Here is a 20,139-nt window from a genome sequence, read left to right as displayed (position 1 = left end):
CCGCTCGAAAATCGACTGGCTGCGCCGTCGAAGGCCTTTGCGACAAACTCGATACAAAGATACCAGAATCTTCCTGCAACAGGTAATTGGAACGAGCTTGAGGCGGTCGCGGAGAAAAAGGATGCGCTCAAGGATGACAAGACGGCCAATAAACAAAAGAATATCACCAGATTAAAACGGGCCACACAGAAAGAACTGGAATACACCACCGATCCATATCACATCGCCGAGAATGTGGCCAAGAAGCTGGCAGCGAAAGACTTTGACAAAGCCCTGCTCCTGACCCAGACTGCCAGCAAAGACAAGCAGGTTATCGTCAGTTGGAACCACTTGATAGAGTATCAATTCCAGAATCAGAAGCTACAGGCTGCCATTAAACTGTTCAACGATGTTGGTTCCCCCCACTCATCCAACAACAAACCTTTCTTCCTCCCCGTCTCGTCTAGTTGGGTCCTGCCGTCCCATCCCCAAGACTGACACCACCATAGATGAAAAAACGAGCCCAGCTTCCCAACGCCCAGACCTACACTATCATCTTCAAAGGATGCGCTCAGTCCATACATCCCAAGCTGGCCGTCGGCGAGGCTCTCAAGATCTACCACGCCATGCTAAACAGCAGCCGGCTAAAGCCCAACACCATCCATCTCAATGCTGTGCTGGACGTATGCGCCCGCGCCCAGGACCTCGAGTCCATGTTTGTCGCCCTGCGCTCTGCAAGCGGCATTCGCGCTCCCAACAACCTGACCTACACCATCATTCTCAACGCCTTGCGGCACCAGAAGTCGAACTATGTGAACCAGAACGAAGATGCCAAGGAGCAGGAACCGGCTGTGAAAGCTAGCATCGAAACGACGATATCCCGTGCCAAGCTCGTCTGGGACGAGGTCATCACACGCTGGAAGAAGGGCGAGATCATTATGGACGAGGAGCTGATGTGTGCCATGGGGCGAGTATTGCTGCTTGGCGGTGCCAAGGAGACAGACTCTATCCTCGAGGTGGTTGGGGAGGTTTTGGGCATCACCAACCTCCTCGACGGGCAGCCCGGTCTCATCAACCCCGACAGGCAGAAGAGCAAACCAGAAGATTCCGAAAAACTACAACGCTCTGGGCAGTCAGAAGAGTTCGGTGTTCTCGAACAGCTTGCAGCCTCAGCAGGGCCACACACGCCTGACAGGGCGGAAGACTTCTCTTCGGAGCGGCCCAGGCGGCCAGAAACGGAGCCAGAGCCGCCCACCCCAGAGCCACGACGACAGATGCCTTCCCGGAGTCTCACCCCCAGGGCCATGATCAACGTCGCAGGCAACAACACCTTATCCCTCGTCATGCGCGCCCTAGCACAGGACAAGCGAACGAAACTCGCCGCGCGGTACTGGGACTTCATGAGCATATCGTACGGAATCGTTCCGGATCGGCGCAACTACCGCGACTATATCGACTGCCTCTCGACCGGTGCATCATCCTCAAAGGCCGCACGGGTGCTCGCCAGCCTGCCCGGCGACATTCCTGACGGCAACCTATACCGCCGCGGATTGTTGCTCTGCCACTTCGACACATACAACGCGAATGCCTTCCAGAACGCGACCACGATCTACGACGCCATGGTCAGGAAGCTGAAGGTTCCGGACGCGAGGTGCATGAAGCTGTACCTGCAGGTATCCACGAGCAGCTATCGCGGTCTCAGGGACACCGACAAAAGTTCCAAGGAGGCGGGTAGAGCCGGCGCCTACGGACAACAGATGCTCACAGCCCTTGATCGTGTCTGGGAACCGCTGAGACGCGCGACAAATGCGCTAAGCTACTCCGATGCGGCGACGTCGTCCGCATCGCCCGAGGAGGCTTGGAAGCGCTCGCACGCTAATCGCGAGGAGGTCATGGAGGTGGCCAAGAGATTTGTCGCCACGAGTGATAAGGTCTTGTCACAGAATCTTATCTCCAAGACGGATGAGAACCACAAGACCGCCGTCATTCGCCGTAGGATCATGAACGAGTTCATAATACGAGATATGGAGAAAAACAACCAGCTCGTGAGGGGGAGCAATGGGCAGTATGTGCGAGGCAAGAGGCACAGAGAGACTCAAAACGTGCTTGCAGCTGCAGGGTAGTTGTTGCAGGCCTGTAGAAAGGAAGCTAAACGAGCAACGACTGTGTAAACAGCAAGATACTATGCCTCGCTCTATTGTCTGTCATCGAACTCTTCATTGTGGATGTAGAATGAGCAATAAGCCTGTTGTGCTGGTATACTGTTTGGACGCATAAGGTTCCCAGTGGTACGTCCAAGTTGAAACCCAAAGCCTTCGCAACAGATTAGAAACCAAACCGCCCAAAATACCACTTCGCCATTCGATGCACATGTCATTACCATCAGTGCTATTCCTCGAGAAGCGTCATTCCGAGCTTCATGTCAAGATCCTCGGAGCGAAGACTGATTTCGGCCTCCTCACTCTATACGATCCACCCATCCTGGTCCTTGTCTGCATCTTCTGTGACTGTCTCCTCCTGATGCATAAGCCACCCCTCAGTTTCATGCTCAGGTTGTTCCCAAGATTGATACAGAGTCTCGTTGGCGTACTCATGACCATCGTAGTCGCAGTCATAGTCATAGCCACAGTCAGCCTCCTCTGCATCGCCCTGTTCATCCTGCTCAACTCGATGGATTTCATCGTCCAAAATCCGGACGTCTGTCCAGGAGAATCCAGGAATACCGTGCTCAATAAAGGCTATGTACCTCTTGCGACGTTCTTCGACTTCTTGTTCGCTCTGTCGTTGGAAAATAGTGTGACCCATGCCCCAATCTTGAATGTACTCAATCTCAGCATCCCAGTTCTCATTATCGCGGGCGGTCCACACGTTCACACGGTATCCTGCTGCAATGATATCCTTCAGGGCAGCCATGAGCCTGCTATCCTCTTCCGACAGACTCTTGCTCTTCATGGGAGGGAGAGTGGTTGCATGCGAGTGTTCGGTAAAGGCGATAAGAGCCCACTCCAGATCATACTTCTCCTCGATCTCAAGGCGACGAGGTCCATCTGAATGGGGGTAGACAGTGAACGTTTGTTTGGTATGGGGCCTAGTGTAAGGCAACTCGCCGGTCCAAAGAAGGATTTTGCTATAAGGACTGCGAGTATTGGACACATGCTGCCTAGCAAAGTGGGACAGTGCAGAAGAGGCATCCGAAAAGACCTGTCTGTCCTCTGGACGCCAGGCGCTGCCTTTGTAATAGATGGCGCATTTTGTGTGGAGAGCGTCTTCGGACTCCTCTTCAAACTCAATAGCACTAGTCGCATGTGACTCGGTCTTCGCATCGTTGTCGTCGGTGAACGTGACCTGTGCCCTGGTCTTTGGAGTTGAATTGGATGAGGTAATGCATGGCTTGATCCCCGTATACATGTTGATGGTCTTTGCAACTTCGGGTTTGGTGTGTATCAAGACTTTCTGTGGTGTATGATTGTTTTCACGATCGAAATCGAATGGCACTTGAGACGCTTGATTGGGAAGGGCGTGCTCTTCATGTTGGACTTCAATGTCTTAATATACTCGACAGTCAGTGAGCGCAGCGGCACCGAGTTATCTTTCTCGCATGTGACGACGTACCCAGGTCAATCTCAGACTTGTCATAGACAGCTCCGAAAACTGAAGATCTCTGCAGCTCTGCCTGGAAAGACGGAAGGTCAAGCTTGGGAAGAGGAGTACGAAATGCCTGGCTCTGCAATGCGCTTGAAATGGACGGCTCATGACTGTGTGGTTGGACCGGTGAGGACTTGAAGAAACGCGAGCGCTTCAAAGTGGATGACATAGACTCAGGGCTCGACGGATTTGGGACCTGCGAGCTCCTACCACGAATTGAGTCGTACCAGCGCTGCTTAGCGGAGTGTCCGGTAGGGCTGGACTCAGCACTGGCGTTCGTAGTGGGAGGCTCGATCTTCTGGTTGGTAGTAGCATCTAAGATCCGGCGTCCCTTGCTGTATGTCCTGATGGAGCGGACGGCATCCAGAGAGCGGCGGCCAAGACTGCGGCCTGGAGATCCATTGGCATAGGATGGCATACTTTTACTGGATCCTAGTGTCTCGTTCTCGCCTCCAGTGCAAGATGGACAGCCCACTGTGTGCGGCGGCGTAGAAGGAGCAGCTGTAGTCGATGACATGTTTGCGAAGGCTGAGGTTTCAAAAAACCCCCGAGTATGTTTTGAAGACGGGCATACAAGTATACAGAAAAGTTTGTTGATAAGTTCGTGGCTAATTTAACCTGTCTGTGATTGATTGTTGAAAGCGAAGAAAACAAAATCAGTGTTGCCTTGTTGATCGATGCGTAGATATTTAGAGGAGGCAGGTATGTTAGTTCCTTCCATACAGACTCGAACATGTGAGAGACAAGTTGTAGACCACAACTTGAGGGTGGAAGGAACTGGACGGCGGTGTCTTTTTGCTTGGATGCATGTGAACTGCCTCAGCATTTGAAAATAGTGAATCTGAACTCAACATTTCGGAAGATACTGGACCTAGTATTTGTCGTAGGCGTAAAAATGAGTCTGTGTCGTCCGAATTGGGAGAAAATACTTTTCGTAGTCCCAGAGTAGCATTTGAAGACAAAAATATGTCTTGGTTCAAGGGGACACTTCAGTGTCGTGATAACAACTGGTTGACGATTACATATAGGAACTGAACGATATCAAGCCGCGAGAGTCACATAAGTCAAGTCAAGTCGCCTGATTGTGGATGTTGACATCTGGTTGTGGGACTTCAGCCTTACTTTCCAAGGTCTCATTGATTGCTTAGGAACATTTTTAAGCTCCGTTGATGCAAACATATACAAATATACTTTCACAATCTCCATGGTTACAACTTAATTCCTGACCTCATTTTGACGAGCTTCTCTCTCTCTCTCTCTCTCTCTCTCCCCCGCCCCTCCCCGAAAAAAAGCCTTTCCATGAGTTGCAGCAATTCTTTAGTCTTGGTCTCGAGCGCTTCATGCGTGCAGATCCACGGCTGATTAGAGGACCCGGGTTTGAGACGTAATGGGAAGGCCTGCGGCAATATAATGGGGGGGTATCATGATTCATTCAAAAGTCATGCAGCAGATCGGTGCTTCTGCACACCATCACACTACTCGTCCTTCTCGAAGGCATCGTTGAGATATCCAACAAAGCTCTCCCGCATTCTCGCCACGGCCATGTTACCGACTGCTTCGAGCCCAATGCCGCCCCTGTTCATGTTCATGAAGGCCCGTCGATACCTTTGCAGCTGTGGCAGTCCAACCCTCCTGCTTGGAATCTCCACAACGAGCGGCTGTCCTCTAGAATCACCGCCGCGCGATATTTGGATCTCTCCACCACCTTCATCGGGCTGCTGCTCCGATATGCTCTTGACGATATCCTGGGTCTCTCTGTCGAGCACATAGAGGTAATCACCGCCTGCGTCCCTGCTCCTCTGCACGGCTGCCTGGTTGGGCTTGACGACCTTCCTTCCCTCGCCCGCGATGGCTTCCCACAAGTCATCAAAAACCTTGCGCGTCTGCGCTTCGTCGTCCTCCCATATCAAGGTGAAGAGCGGGCTGTCCCATCGGGTCATGGGGTTGGGTTCTTCGTACCGGAACACGAGGTTCTCCCAGTTCCCCTGATCATATGCGCCCTCTGCCGCAAGATCGTCCCCACTGGCATCCTCGCCACCCGCCAGCTTCTCGTCTCTTTGTCTTAACCGTTCCTCATTGATAGCCCTGGCCCTGTCGACACTGCACCCGACCTGCAGGAGCACATTTGGCGTGCTCAGGTTTTTGGCCTCACAGTAGAGCTGGTACCGCCAGCCCTTGATATAGTTGGAACCATCCAGGATTACAATGTCCTTGGTGGAGAGCACACGCTTCACAGCACTCGAGAGCGCGGCACGTGCGTCCTTCTCCGAGGCGTTTGCGGAGCGGGTATGCGCAGGAAGCTTCTCGGGCGAGAGGTCATAGACGGTGCGGCTGATAGACTGTGTCTGGTCTGAGATGAGATGTAGCCGGTACTTGGAGACTTGCGGCTGGGCTTCAACCCTCTCGGTAAGATAAGCGAGGAGTTGGTTGGCGCGGGTTGATTTGCCTGAGGTGGGAAGGCCAGTGACGATTATGAGCTGCGGCGGGAGGGGACTACATTAGCTCTCGCATGGGCGGACATTCGGGCTGAAATTGAAGAGGAGGGCGCCTACTAACCGGCATTCTGCGAGCATAGTACTGAAAAGGAGAGAAGGGCTGATAGAGCCCAGGACGTGGATAGGAAGTAGGTCGTGGAACTGGTGACGGGTGACTTGAGCCCCTCCAATGTCACCTCTCCAGAATTTTGGAGTACAACTCGAATTGTAGTGGGGTTGACTTTAAGGTTTGACAGGGGTTCCCTGTATCTTCCGTGCCTTCCTGTAATAAGAGCATGTGAATACGCGTATGTAATTGTTGAGAAGCCAGCATGATTTTCAATTTCACATGTAGATGTTGGATGACTTCTTACTCAACATATGGACGAGACATGGCTAATTGCGTCGTCTACTGACTTCGAAGACGAAAAAATGCCAAAGCTTTCTGTGGCGGCTTACCTTCGGAGAACAGGCGTTTTTCAAAGGTGCACTGGTAATGCGATGAGTCCCGTTCTAATGCACGAAAAAGCAACGTCTGCTTGCTGTATGCTTACTTTCGTGCGTGACTGGACCAGCCTGGTCATGCATTGAGAAGGCCCCATGAGTTTCGTGATGGCGCTTCCTTTTCTCCTTCTTTTCCTTTCCTTCTTTCTCTCTCTCTCTCTCTCTCCATCATCTAAGAGCCAGCCATGAACACTCCGAAGTTGCGCCGGGTAGAACCGAGGTTCGATGCATATCTTCTCTTATCAACTTCCCAACACAGACTGATCCAAACAAAATGCGCCTGTGCATACTCACTACGTTAAACATGATGCCCGAACTATCTTGAGCTTATTATTCCCCTTCCTTCTTGGCTGCAGCACACTGCACTGCGTATCAGCCACTAAATATACATTTAAGGTTATATATCCACGTGCTGGAATTGTAACGAGCTGATGCCTCTGTGCCTACATAGGCAGGTGGTCAGATATGGTGTGTAATTCATGCATGAAGATCATGGTTTACTATCATGTGCTCAGGGCAAGAATCATGATCTGTAATCTCCACACCTTGTCTGCCGTAATTGAGCCAGCTTTTTGTTGCGGCCTCAAAATTGCCCTACACCAGAATCGATTCTTGTAGAGGCTAGAGATTGCTTCGGTCTTATGGGGAAAGGTACTGGTGGTTTTTTGCTTTTTTTTCTTCGTCTTTGGGTGCCCAGCCGTTCCCAAATCTATCTGGTTTCGATCCAGACGCCCAAAGACACTAAAATTAGTTCTTGATCTGCTGGTCTAGGCTCTGAGGCACTCTAGGCTCCAGGTTGGCACTGGGGAGAGGCGCTGGTGTCCACGCGCGGGATTTGTAACGAAGCGCCAAACCGCCCTAAGAGTTTGAGCACGCAAAACTATGCGGGCCCACCCCTCTTTCCCCACATCCGAGGCATTGAGAAATACCATGTAGGAAAGTGATATTATCTCTCATCAGCAATGTAACTGTGGTACTTTAAAAGGACAGTCTGGCGGTGGCGGGCATTGGTGCAGTCTGTTGTAGATCAGGAATCGAGAAACGAGGAACCAGGCATAGGGCGGTATACCGGGGGGGGGGGTGCAGCTCCTGGCGCTAGTGAACTGCTGGGCGCGCATCCTACTGTAAATCCGGGCACCACAGGGGCAGCACGGTCGAAACGGACCACCGCAAGAGCCAGACCGAGGCCAGGTGATGCCTATCCTTGTCTCTCTCTTGTGCTGGTCTTAATGTATCGAGTCAGGAAAGTCTTTTCATTTCAGCATCTCTCTCCAAGTCCCGAGACTTTACGTTGCGGTTGCGAATTCAGACTCCAGCCGGGCGAAATTTGTGCCGTCGAAGAAGAAGATTATAGTATAACAGGTTCTGCTAGCACCCTGGAGCCATTTGCGAAAGAGTTCTCGAGTTAGCATTCTATTCGACCAGGCTTTTTTGGCGAAGATTGTATCGGTCTCACGTCATCTCTACTATGTCGGCCAAAGAAGCAGACACTGCTTAAACGCTGCGAGACAACCATCCAACTCAGGATCAAGATAGAGCCCGTGTGGCGAGGGAGTGTGCCGCAATACGCCGCGGCCATTTTTGGTGCTTCGAGCCAGGACTCTTAAGTGACCGCAAGACACTCGCTTGCACAGCATACTTCAGAACCTACACAGACCTGATGCTACGTCGACCGCACGAGTGCCATTAGGGAGAGAGAGAGAGAGTGTGTGAGCCAGCCAAGAAGCAACACCAGGATGGTATATTGCGGCAAGCCGTCTAAAGGATGCTCAAACTGCCGCGAGCGCAAAATCCGTGTAGGTTGTTTCTTTCGTGCGCGCCTGTGCAGTGGCTTAAACCCTCCCTCTTTTTGGCACCGCAGAAGCATGTTGACTGATTTCGGATGCTGCAGTGCGACCAGCGTGAGCCTGGCTGTGGTCAATGCGAGAAGCGTCAGCAGACATGTCCCGGCTACAGGAATATAGTAGATCTCATGTTTAGAGATGAGAGCTCGCACGTTGCCCAGAAGGCCAGAAAGAGGCCCAGAAAGAGGACCAACCCGTCTACAGACAAGCCCACTACTCCTACTACCCCCTTGCCCGGTAAATCGGCATCGACGCCGACAACACCACCACCACCCAGAAAGTCTTCGCCTTTTGTCCTCACAGCATCGCCTTCCGCGGCCTCATCGTCGGGATTTTTCGATCAGCGTGATGATGGGTTCATACAAACCGGCCTGCGCTCGCCAGCAAAGCTTGTGAAGGCGGACCGTGGATACGTGAAACAAGAACCTGGAATGGTGTCGCCACGGGATGCTTTAGCAGTCGTCCCGTCCAGCTTGTCGCCAAGTTTCGAGGAGAGAGGGCTGAACTTTTTCATCGCACGGTACATCTCAGTGGTGAGCATTCTCGTCTCGCAGAGGAACGAGCATCCGTCGTTTGCTGACCTAGATATACTGCAGCCACCGGATGCCTCTCAAAACAAGTTTGACTTGTGAGCCGCGCCTCCCACCCTCCACCGGACTTCCCTCTCTACAACCACTGTGACCACGCGTACTAACCCAAGGCCCCAGTGTCTTCGACCTCTGGAGTCCAAGCCCGTTTGCTTACGAAAGGGCCCGGGACCCAGTCCTTGCCAGCATCACGGCCGTAGGCCTGCTGAGCGTCGCACAAAGGGCCCAGTCCCAGGAGCCTATGGAAGCAGCGCGCAAAACGTACGGCCAGGCACTGCGGCTAACGAACACCGCCCTGCGGAGCCCGACGGGCGCTCTCGAGGACACCACCATGCTCGCGGTGCTGGTTCTCGGGTACTTCGAGACGATGGCAGGGGCAGGGGCCCGGAGTATGCGTGCCTGGCAGCAGCATATCAATGGGGCGGCTGCGCTCGCGAGGCTGCGCGGTATGGGCTCGTTTCGGAGCAAGGCGGGCATCAAAATGTTTATGATGCAGTGCTCGAGTATTGTAAGTAACATCAATGTCTTTCAATCCTGCCCAGGAGAGTCCAGATCACATGCTGATTGTAGCTGCAGATGATCAATTGCATTCAAAATAAACTGGCTATGCCACAAGATTTAATTGGCATGCGCACACAACTGGTCGACATGATGGGCGGCCCAGCCGCAGTGCCAGGATACGAAGTATACCCACCCATCTACAAGATCCTGCAGCTGAGGTATGATATATGCCAAGGAACGATTACAGACATCGACACCATATTGGACATATTCAACGAGGCAGAAGAAGGTTTCGAGAAGGCCCTATCTCTCTTCCCAGAGACTTGGCAATATGGCAAGTTCTGTCTCTCAGAGCGTCTCCAGACTGGATTCTTCAGCGACGTCTGCCATGTGTATCCGAACCTCTCGGTCGCATCGGTCTGGAACGGCACCAGGGCCATCCGCATGCTCATCCTCGAAACGATGCTCGAGGAGCTTCACATGCGTTTCCTGCAAGTGCCTGTTGAAAAGGTGCCAGCACGATACCAAATAGAAGCGCACAAAGTCAAAGTCAAGCTGGAGAGGATAGCACTTGCTATCCTTGCCAGCGTTCCCCAACATTTTGGGCTCATCAGGCCTTCCGATCCGAGCCTCAACACACTTGTGCCGATGCCACACACCGAGGACATGTTGGCTCACATACCTGAGACCGGATGGAAAGCTACACTAGGGCAGAGCGAGGGCTCGGTTTCCCGTAGCTCGGAGGACAAAGATTACGACTGCCGCAGTCCTTCGTTTTCAAACCCAATGCAGGCACGCAGCACCCAAGCACAAGAAGAGCGCCTGATGCTGCTGGCGTCCGTGTCTAGCGGGCTAGTCTGGCCCTTGTATCTCGTCGGCATGTCGACGGCCTCCTCTGCCTCGATGAAAAGTTTTGTGATTGAGAGACTGCATGCGCTCCATGACGAGCTTGATGTCACGCAGGCTGGAAAATTAGCTGACGCTGTGGCAAGCCATAAGGAGCCGGGCAAGCCATCAGAACACAGATGAAGGCTTCCATACTAGCGAAGCTAACAAAGCCGAAGGCTCAAAAGCGACACTTCGAACCGATGGAGGCGCGACGTCACCACTGACAGCGTTGTCTCTCATCTAAAGGCACATTCGATTCTGTGCTTTGGCACTGTGGCGATGTCTGCATGGGTGTTGTTTGTGTTTCTGTGACAAGAAACGGTATAACCCACAGACGATAATTTCTCGACGACTGGAAACTGTCTGAGACGGAAACCCTCCAGCTGACAAGAGATTCGAAACCGACGGCTCATTATCTCCGAGATTGGTAAAAGAATCTCGTCTCTCAACCCGAGAACTTACCAGTGCACCTCGGCGGTCTCTTGTGAGTGTGGCATTCCTGACTCTGGGAAGCTGGATGTTACACCAGTGCTGGGCCGGGTGCCACCGGATTAGGATCGAGAGCCCTCCCACAATGACCGCACTATTAGGAGATATTCGAGCAAAGGTTACGCAGGTACAGCTCATTCTGATATCCGCGGCGGAAGGATGGAGCCCTAGCCAAGGAAGCGTGGGGAAGAGGTACCACGGCCTGAATAGAGTTAACACTGTATCAAAGGTATATGGATTGCATTGTGTATATATACCTCATTCACCAATTGTCAAAGTTCCCGAAACCTCCTGTCTTGACTTTCTTCCTTGACGGCTCCCAGTCTTCGACCAACTGCTCGTCGTCAACCGCCGCAGCTCCGGATTCGGAGCTCATTGCCGTCTTCAAGTACTTGCCAACCCCGCTGCCAGACTGCTCGATGGTGCCGTCTCCTCTGATGCGCTTCCCCGTCCACGTCGTCTTGTCGTCATCTGTTCCACCCTGCCGCTGGATTTCGGCCTTCTGAGCTTCTGCCTTTTCTTGTTGATCCTTCTCCTTCAGGAACTCTTCGAATGGATCCAGGAAAATGACAATGTCTTTGATGACAATGTCTTCAAGGGGACGGTTGCCCTCGTCCACTGGCGCCATCTCCAGAGCATCCAGGACATCGAGTCCATCCACAACTTTACCGAAGATCGTGTGCTTGCGATCGAGGTGTTTGGCCGGCTTGTAGGTAATAAAGAACTGCGAAGAATTTGTATTCTTTCCCTTGTTCGCCATTGACACGATTCCACGTGTACTGTGCGTGAGGGGCCCGTCGAATTCGTCCTGAAAGTTTTTCCCCCATATGCTCTGGCCACCCTTTCCGCTTCCCGTCGGGTCACCGCCCTGAATCATGAAGTTTTTGATATTTCGATGGAAGATCGTGCCACGGTAGTAACCCTTCTGGCTCAGTTTCACAAAATTCCATACGGCTTTCGGGGCTGTCTCCGTTTGTAACTCGATGGTGACGTCGCCCAGGCTGGTTTCCACCCTGGCATAGCCCTTCATCTTGACCCTTTTTGGCTTCAGCATCCATTCATCCTGGGTCAGGGTAGCGCGCTCTCCGCTTGTCTCTGGCGTGAGTCCAGTGCTTGTGAAGCTTGCGGCGGCCCTTCCCGTTGTGTATGTCGCAGCGTTGTGAGCCAGCTTCTTCTCCTGAATGGCTGGCTTCCTGAACCCATTGGTAATAGAAGACTTCTGCAATGCCTTGGAAGACCGGTTGACATCGCCAGTAGCCTCCCTCTCTCGCCTTGCTTTCTCGACCGCCTCCTTCGCCCGCAGGACCTTATCACCGATGCGGCCCAAGGCATCGACGTTGACGCTGCCCGATTTCCTCTCCTCTACCTGTTCGGGAGTGAGAAGGACATCACCACCGTCCTTCAAATATTGGAATTCGCTCAGGTTCCTGGATGCTGCGTTTTGGGGATCTTGTAGCGTGATGATGTCTTTTCTACCGAATTCCTTGTCGTCCACCAAATCATGCCAATTCTTCTGTTTGATGTTCATCTGCTGGATGGTCTCCCATGCAAAGACGTTGGCGTAAGTGCCATGGCGAATCGCTACGATGTGCGTGTTGTCGGTGAAAACTTTAAAGGTGACGGGATCAACTGCGGATGGGACGTTAGCCACGATAGTCTCGCCCCCCTCCCCCCTCAAAAAGCATACTCTCGCATCTCTTCCATGCGATTCTTCACGTGGAGCGTTCAGGCGCTACTCACTCAAATCTCCCTTGCCATCTGTAGGCCCGGCGTTAGGGTCTGCTTCGGCATCTGCGTTCCGCGCAAAGTTCAATTTGATCAAGTCCTTGCCGTCGAGAGGGTTGCCGTTCACAGGATTGGTGTCGTGTTTGTCGAGCCATGCACTTATGACCTCGACATCAAATATTGTCCCATCAGGCGTACACACGGGGTTCTTGAAAGGTTGTAAGCTTGCGGCGCAGAAGTTGAAAGGGAGGCGTCTGAAGTTTGCGCCGGCGCCGCGCTGCGCTCGTGATCCAGCACCAGCTCCAACGCTGGCTGAGAAGGCATCGGAAGAACTCCACTCCGAGTGGGTGATGTATAATTTGTCTGTGCCCTTGCCCATCTTCGACCCGTGTTGAAGATGTGCGACAAATGAATGAAGGGAAGGGAGGGTAGGGAGGAGGAAGAGAACGAAACGACAAATCGGAAATGCAGAAAGTTTCGAAGGGCGGCGATGACGAACTGGCAGCAGCAGTGAGACAACCCCCAACATGACGACCCCGATTTAGCGCATGCATCCTCGCAGATCCCTGTAGGTAGTGCTCCATCGCAATGCTACCGTAGTTTCCTAGTACCCATGTGGCCCCTAAGCTTGCGTACTGCAGAGTAATCAGCTCTCTCCCCTGCAACTTGTCCAGTCCGGAAGTCAAGGGAAGGCACCGCTGTTCCTCTTACATCCTCACATTACATTCACCACTTTCTTTAACGATGGTATCGTCGACCTTGGCTCACACCTGATTGTCCAAGAGGCTCGAAGGAAATTCGATTGAGGGAAGTGTCGCTAGGAAATCTCTTGATCCTCTGTGGCGGCGACTTCTGTCTCGGGACGGATTATCGACAGAACCTATACAAAGATTGGTCATTGCAAAACAGACAACAGGGAGGCATATTCAACATGGGGGCTTGGTCTTCGCTGCTAGCCTTGCTAGCCCTGTCAATATGGACAGTACAGGCCATGGAGGTTAAGATGGTAGGTTTACGCAGGCTCCCAGGGCTACTCCTACTTTTCTGTTGCTGATCAGCGTTCTCCCTAATCTAGGACCAGGTCGACGAGAACAGACAGAGATGCGCTGGCATGTACTCACAACAAGCCTGGGGCGGCCCAGTCGACCCCTTTATCCTCCTCAAATTCATGCCCTACGAAGGGGACCAAGATCCGGTCGTCAGCCTCGTCATCTTCGAATGGAAAGACGAGGACCTCATTGGCGTATACCCGACCGCGGAGTCAACACAGGTACGACCAGTGTGCCCAAATGCTAGGACAATTGCATGGTTCTGACCATTATCACAGAAAGCTGGCATCTGCGAGAAGCAATATGTCGAGGCCGGCTTTTGCGACGAGCAAGATATCGGAGAGTTCATACTATCACCGAATGCGACCGAGCAATCTACGAACCTGATTCTCACCGAAGCAATCCACCTGAAGAGCTCCCAGCCTATCAAGTATGATATAACAAAGACCGGCTACTACTGTGTCTTGACCGACAAGTTCACTGCCAGCGAATACGAGGCCGTCGTCGAATTTAGGAATGCTTACGGCGAGCTTCCCGCGACACAAATCCCAAAGCTGCCCTTCTATGGAGGAATAACCCTCCTCTATTTCTTCGTGGTAGCCTATTGGGGTTTCCTATACTATCAGCATCACGCCGACATCTGTATAGCGCCCTTCCCCAAACTGTCCAGGCCCAGGACAACCTTGACTAATTTTATCTCTAGTGCCGGTTCAGAACTATATAACAGCCATTCTGATCTTCTTGGTAGTCGAGATGCTGATGACTTGGGGATTCTATGGTATGGCTTCTTACAAATCTCTGTTATGGACCCCTCGCTGATATAGACATCCAGATTACATGAACCGCCACGGCTCGAACGTGGGATCAAAAGTCTTACTGGTCATAGTTGGAGTCTTAAATGCGGCCAGGAACTCATTCTCGTTCTTCCTGCTACTCATTGTGTGCATGGGCTATGGAGTTGTCAAACCGACGCTCGGCCGAACCATGATCTGGGTGCGATGGTTGGCGATAGCGCATTTCATTTTTGGTCTGGTGTATGCTATTACCAGTCTTGTCATCACGCCGGACAGCGCAGGTAAGACTAGAGCGAGCAGAAGAGATGGTTTATGCAAGCATACTGACACATCTCTTAGGACCTTTCGTCCTCCTAATCGTTCTTCCACTGGCAGCTACACTCACAGCCTTCTACGTGTGGACGCTCAATTCGCTCAACTTCACACTGAAGGATCTTCGGGAGCGAAAGCAGCACGCCAAGGAGAGCATGTACAAGAAGCTGTGGTGGGCCATCCTCATTAGCATTCTCGTTATCTTCGCCTTCTTCTTTTTCAACAGCTTCTCGTTCGCCTCAGCCAGCGACCCAGACTATGTACCCTTTCACTGGAAGTCACGCTGGTTTATTCTCGACGGCTGGCTTAACTTGGTCTATTTCGCCGACGTAGCCTGGATCGCGTACATCTGGCGGCCGACTGCTAACAACAGACGCTTCGCCATGTCAGATGAGCTTGCTCAGGATGACGATGGTACCTTCGAGATCAACAACATGGACATTGGTGCGCCAGATGATTCGGATGATGAGGAGGCGAATGTGGGCGCGAAGCCCTCGATCAACACCACACGGGACGGTCAGACCTCTGGTGTGGAGGGTTACCAGGCGCCTTCCGGGGCGAATGGTAGTAGCCAAAGATCTAGACCCTCGTTGGACGGCGAGACTATCTTTGCCATAGGCGACGACGACAAATTTTCGGATGATGAGGAGGGGTCCGACGAGGATGCCGGATTGGTGAAGGGCCAAGGGAAGTGAGGTCACAGGAAAAATTGAGGATTTCTATCTCGTCGGGAGGTTACTAGCCGTGTGATATTACCAGGCAGAGAGTGAGTTCTGCGTGTTTGTATTTCTATAGATACAGTGGCGTTATGGACTATGCGGGGATTGCATCGGTCATGGCTACGGTGCACCGGGTATTAATCGACTGGGGGTCTTGAGAATTGGACATCGTTTATTCTTCAAGTGACGCTTTCGCTGAGAGAGGAGAGTATGTGAGCTCATCGGTCTCAGGACGCGAATACTAATTATAAGTCATATAAAAGGTTTCACCAGATACTTCCTCCATCCGTTCCTTCACTTGGAGCTGTAGGCATGCCTATGTCCAAGGTGAATGATTGTAGGAGAAAGCAAATTAAGAAACGAAGAATAGAGAGAAAGCCGGAAAGGGGGGGGGGGGTAAGTGTTCTAAGACAAATTTTCCTGGTCCGCCCAGGGACTGTGAAGGTCTTCGTGAACGAATATGCTTCGTATTTCGATGAGCAGTACAGCGCGGGTGCGAACTCAGAAAGATTGCGCCATCTCTGCTGATGTTGCAGTGCCTTTTTCACTTCAATATCTCTCGCTTACATTTACAGTCGAGTGGGTGTACTGAGAACAAACCCATCGCCCCAGTCGCAGTAAAGTCGAGAAGAATTAAAGAGCCCTCAACGGGCTCGCCAGTTATTCAGGAGTGAGCTTCAAGTGCCGACATCACCCCCGAACCCGACAGGTCTCCTCTGCCCATCGTTCTCGGGCAGAATTGCCAAGGCCTTGTACACCTTGCCCATACCTCCCGGGCCCTTGTCCACCAACCTCTTCCACGCCTTGTCCACATCTCTCGCCCTGTCCTCCTCCTGCCCTCCTGCGATGCCCTTCTGCCTTAACCTTCTCAGCAGCACCTCGGCCCTCTCTCTGATGCCCATGCTCTCGAGGAACAACCCCTGATCCACCGGTCCGTGGACCTCCACGCCCTCGCTGGCCTGCAGCGCCGCCTCGGCGATGGCGGCAAAGTCGACATCGGCACTCAGGTCCGTCAGGCCCGGCTCCGCGAAGGGGCTTACACGCCGGTGCCGGCTGATGCCCCGCAGGGAGTTGACGGGGATGGACCCGTCGCCCGGGCCGTAGTCGAGGATGAGAGCAGCGCCGGAAGGTTTCTGTTTTGGGTGCTGCGCCGATCCGCCTATGCGTGCTGCGAAGTCGGTCGCGTAGAGGGAGAGGTCTGGGCAGATCTCGATGAGTGCACCGGGCAGAGACTTGAGGGCGCGATAGCGTGGGCTGGACTCTGGTAGGTAGCGGGAGTGACGGGTCGCGGTGGGCGAGAGGGTCAGCTGGAAGTCTGGGACGGGTGTATCGCGGGATTGCGACGCTGGTGTGCCTAGGCTGGTGTGAGTCGACCCTGGGGGTGTGGGTGAGACGACCATTTCGCGCCATTGTAGAGTCGGCTTGTCTGTGTCTTGTGATGTTTGTGTCGAGGAGGTAGAGGGGGCGGCGTTGGACTTAGGAGGCGGAGGGACGTTCACGACCTGGAAGGCGTGGATTGGTAAAGCATCAAAGAACTCGTGCGCTACTATGAAGGGCATCTTGTCATGGCCTTGTATGCATATAAGCCCATGTCCACTAGCCGAAACAATAATTGAGAAGAGATGGCCTTACCTTGAGGGATGGACCTTATGGTCTGAGTCCACACAATAGGGAAACCCCCATACTTTGAGATGCTATGCCAGCCGACTTTGGACTCGCTCATGTGCGCGTCTTCACCACAGAGGAGGGTTTTCTGGGCAATCCTAAGCTCAGAGCTAGCTTCGACCATGTAGATGGCATCGATGGCGTTTGCCAGGTCTTTGAAGTTAGATATTGTCTGACAGGACATTAGTTGAGAACGATCGAGAGAAAAAGTAAAGCCAGGGGCAGCCTCACACGGAGCATGTCGTCCATGAGCGTCCCTCTTCCGGGACCAACCTCTATGAGCTCGACCCCAGTCTTTGGCCGGCCCTGGCTCATCCACTCGGCCACGAACCAGATTCCAATGAGCTCGCCAAAGACCTGAGAGATCTCTGGAGACGTGACAAAGTCACCCTTGAGACCAAACTGGTCTCTGCCCTGCTCAATGGCTCCAGTGTAGTAGCCACCAACATCACCAGTAAGGCACATGCGCATGTAACTCGCCAAGGGCACAGGTCCAGTCATCTAACCATAGATCAGCATGCTGATGGATTTTAATTTTTTTTGAGAGTTTTCTTCTGCAAATCGACGCATATATATATATACCTGTATAGCCTGGGCAAGTTGTTTGGCAAGGGGTGTGGACCACCTGCGCTCATTACTCCGTCTCGCAGCCGTCATCGACAAGCCTCTGCATTGCGAGGCAATACCCATGTCTGGCCGGTGTGAACATATTGAGGACGTCTTGAGCCCACGAAGGGCCGTCCTCGTTGTAAAAGACCTCATGACAACGATAATCGCCAAGGCGGCACTCAGAAATCACGAAGCTCCTGGCATTTGTTTGCTGAATCGCATCGACTCTTGTTTATGATTTCGGAGGAGACAACTTTCGTCTTTATTTCGAAAATCACATGAAATGAACTTGGGGGGACCTTTCGGTACTCGGTGAGCTTGTTAGTTGCAGGTGAACGCGGCAGTAGCTCCCCAAATTCACTAGAAGCTTTCAGTGTTAGCAGCAGAGCTCCCGGGGGGGGGGGGGGGCGACACTGAAGAGGTTTAGCAGGTTCGGCAGAGGTTGCCGCCCCGTTCCCGACTGCTACGGCATGTCTTAACAGGGTCGCCTAGGCGCCGGCAGGCATTTCCACAGCATAAGCTTGCAGCGACATCATCATCTTCCCACCAGAGCAGGGCCTACTTTAACCTTCACAATACATTGAGACCAGTGCGGGCCTCACTGCCTCAACGCACCGCCTCCGCTACCGGCGTCTTCTTACCATCTCGTCGCTGCCAGTCCTCGAAAGCGCGCCTCCTCCACAGCCCTCACCCCTCGCCTCTCCTTCTCTCCATAATGACTGGTAAGGGCAAGTCGCGCTGGGCAGACAGCGAAGAGGACGCCGCGCGCGAGGCCGCACTCAAGAAGGAGAAGGAGCTGAAGAAGCGCCTGAAGAAAGAGAGAGAAGCAGCGGCTCGCAGCGTTGAGGAGGAAGCACGACGGCAGAAGAAAGCCCAACAGCAGGCCACACAAGCAGGAGCAGTATCCGAGGCCGAAGGGGACGAGGAGGGCGACGGCCGACCCACGAAACGCCGGAGGCTCACACCGGGTCCTCTTCCAGCTGCCGGAGGAGGGGGCGAGGGCAACGCAGGCCGGATCCTGCGCTTCCATGGACAAGGGTTTGGCAAGTCGCGGAGCGTGGAAAACTACGACAAGCTGAACGACATCGAGGAGGGCGCGTACGGATGGGTTGCGCGTGCCAAGGAGGTTGCGACGGGAAAGGTGGTCGCGCTCAAGAGACTAAAGATCGAGGCGAATGATCGGAACGGCCTGCCTGTCACGGGGCTGCGGGAGATCCAGATATTGAAAGACTGCGACCATAGGAATATTGTCAAGTTGCGGGAGGTCGTGGTCGGGGACGATACGACCAGAATAGAAAAGTGCGCACAGATCTTCCCTCCTTGAGGCTTCGTCCTCACCTGTCTTTTCTCCTGCCAATATGTATGGATTGACTGCTGACATATGCTCGTGTACGTGTGCCAGTATCTTCCTAGTCCTTGAGTTCCTCGAACACGACCTGAAGTCCATCCTCGAAGACATGCCCCAGCCTTTCCTCGCCAGCGAGGTCAAGACCCTCCTCCTGCAGCTCGCGAGCGGCGTCGCCTACCTCCACGACCACTGGATCCTGCACCGCGACCTCAAGACCTCCAACCTCCTCCTCAACAACCGCGGGCAGCTCAAGATTGCCGACTTCGGCATGGCCCGCTACGTCGGCGATCCGCCACCCCACAAGCTCACCCAGCTCGTCGTGACGCTGTGGTACCGCAGCCCCGAGCTGCTGCTGGGCGCCGCCAGCTACGGCGAGGCCGTGGACATGTGGAGCGTGGGCTGCATCTTCGGCGAGCTGCTGACGAGGGAGCCGCTGCTGCAGGGCCGGAACGAGGTCGACGAGCTCACCAAGATCTTCGAGCTGTGCGGCATCCCCAGCGAGGAGAGCTGGCCGGGCTTCCGGAGGCTGCCCAACGCGAAAACACTGCGGTTGCCCCCGGGAAAGGCAAATGCGGGCTCTGTCATCCGGGCTAAGTTCCCGCTGTTGACTGCGGCCGGCGCGGCGCTGCTGAACGACCTCTTGAGCCTGGACCCCTCGAGGAGGCCGACCGCGCGGGAGATGTTGAGCCACGAGTACTTCCGGCAGGACCCGAGGCCCAAATCTGAGGCCATGTTCCCGACCTTTCCCAGCAAGGCGGGCCAGGAGCGGCGGAGGAGGAGGGATACGCCCAACGCGCCAGGGAGGGGAGAGGCAGTGGAGCTGGGCGCTGTCGATTTCAGTGGCATCTTCAACGGGCGGGAGAAAGAGGAACGGGGTGGAGGCTTCTCTCTTCGAATGGTATAATCATCACAAAGATGTGGCCACAGCAGTTGGCTGCAGCTAGTCAAACATATAGGTTCCCATCCTCCACAAGGAGTGAATGGAGAGAGGTTTATTTATATGTGTA

At 53.5% G+C, this 20,139-nt stretch overlaps 8 protein-coding genes across 8 annotated transcripts; 4 read left to right on the top strand and 4 right to left on the bottom strand.

The window, feature by feature from the left end:
• Positions 1-171: 171 nt before the first annotated feature.
• On the top strand, positions 172-1,946 carry M406DRAFT_23042 (uncharacterized protein; the record flags this gene model as incomplete). Its single annotated transcript, XM_040915836.1, has 3 exons — positions 172-390; positions 489-1,040; positions 1,209-1,946. Coding segments are annotated over 3 exons (1,509 nt in total), but the record flags the coding sequence as incomplete, so codon positions are not given.
• A 496-nt stretch (positions 1,947-2,442) lies between these two features.
• M406DRAFT_66438 (uncharacterized protein) lies at positions 2,443-4,141 on the bottom strand (the record flags this gene model as incomplete). The annotated part of the gene is made up of 3 exons (XM_040925000.1): positions 2,443-3,404; positions 3,592-4,014; positions 4,045-4,141. The coding sequence occupies 3 exons, from the start codon at positions 4,139-4,141 to the stop codon at positions 2,443-2,445; spliced, it is 1,482 nt and encodes a 493-aa protein (XP_040780945.1).
• A 958-nt stretch (positions 4,142-5,099) lies between these two features.
• M406DRAFT_335748 (chromatin associated protein KTI12) lies at positions 5,100-6,186 on the bottom strand (the record flags this gene model as incomplete). The annotated part of the gene is made up of 2 exons (XM_040921070.1): positions 5,100-6,101; positions 6,181-6,186. 2 exons carry the CDS (start codon positions 6,184-6,186, stop codon positions 5,100-5,102), a joined length of 1,008 nt encoding a protein of 335 aa, XP_040780944.1.
• A 2,078-nt stretch (positions 6,187-8,264) lies between these two features.
• M406DRAFT_348983 (uncharacterized protein) lies at positions 8,265-10,563 on the top strand (the record flags this gene model as incomplete). The annotated part of the gene is made up of 5 exons (XM_040922438.1): positions 8,265-8,398; positions 8,494-8,979; positions 9,043-9,074; positions 9,154-9,541; positions 9,610-10,563. The coding sequence occupies exons 1-5, from the start codon at positions 8,339-8,341 to the stop codon at positions 10,561-10,563; spliced, it is 1,920 nt and encodes a 639-aa protein (XP_040780943.1). The 5' UTR covers positions 8,265-8,338.
• A 610-nt stretch (positions 10,564-11,173) lies between these two features.
• Positions 11,174-13,015, bottom strand: M406DRAFT_248846 (uncharacterized protein; the record flags this gene model as incomplete). Its single annotated transcript, XM_040916565.1, has 2 exons — positions 11,174-12,540; positions 12,652-13,015. The coding sequence occupies 2 exons, from the start codon at positions 13,013-13,015 to the stop codon at positions 11,174-11,176; spliced, it is 1,731 nt and encodes a 576-aa protein (XP_040780942.1).
• A 552-nt stretch (positions 13,016-13,567) lies between these two features.
• Positions 13,568-15,486, top strand: M406DRAFT_325457 (uncharacterized protein; the record flags this gene model as incomplete). The annotated part of the gene is made up of 6 exons (XM_040919981.1): positions 13,568-13,642; positions 13,712-13,906; positions 13,964-14,327; positions 14,389-14,463; positions 14,518-14,760; positions 14,819-15,486. 6 exons carry the CDS (start codon positions 13,568-13,570, stop codon positions 15,484-15,486), a joined length of 1,620 nt encoding a protein of 539 aa, XP_040780941.1.
• Positions 15,487-16,187: 701 nt separating this feature from the next.
• Positions 16,188-17,832, bottom strand: M406DRAFT_33205 (uncharacterized protein; the record flags this gene model as incomplete). Its single annotated transcript, XM_040920708.1, has 4 exons — positions 16,188-17,080; positions 17,143-17,347; positions 17,407-17,676; positions 17,758-17,832. The coding sequence occupies 4 exons, from the start codon at positions 17,830-17,832 to the stop codon at positions 16,188-16,190; spliced, it is 1,443 nt and encodes a 480-aa protein (XP_040780940.1).
• A 667-nt stretch (positions 17,833-18,499) lies between these two features.
• On the top strand, positions 18,500-20,036 carry M406DRAFT_36003 (uncharacterized protein; the record flags this gene model as incomplete). The annotated part of the gene is made up of 3 exons (XM_040923987.1): positions 18,500-18,625; positions 18,713-19,083; positions 19,187-20,036. 3 exons carry the CDS (start codon positions 18,500-18,502, stop codon positions 20,034-20,036), a joined length of 1,347 nt encoding a protein of 448 aa, XP_040780939.1.
• Positions 20,037-20,139: the final 103 nt, after the last annotated feature.

Source organism: Cryphonectria parasitica, assembly GCF_011745365.1.
Source record: "Cryphonectria parasitica EP155 unplaced genomic scaffold M406scaffold_1, whole genome shotgun sequence".
In the NCBI taxonomy this organism is placed as follows: domain Eukaryota; kingdom Fungi; phylum Ascomycota; class Sordariomycetes; order Diaporthales; family Cryphonectriaceae; genus Cryphonectria; species Cryphonectria parasitica.
Note: the sequence above shows the minus strand (reverse complement) of the source record. Positions and strands in the feature narration are given on the sequence as shown.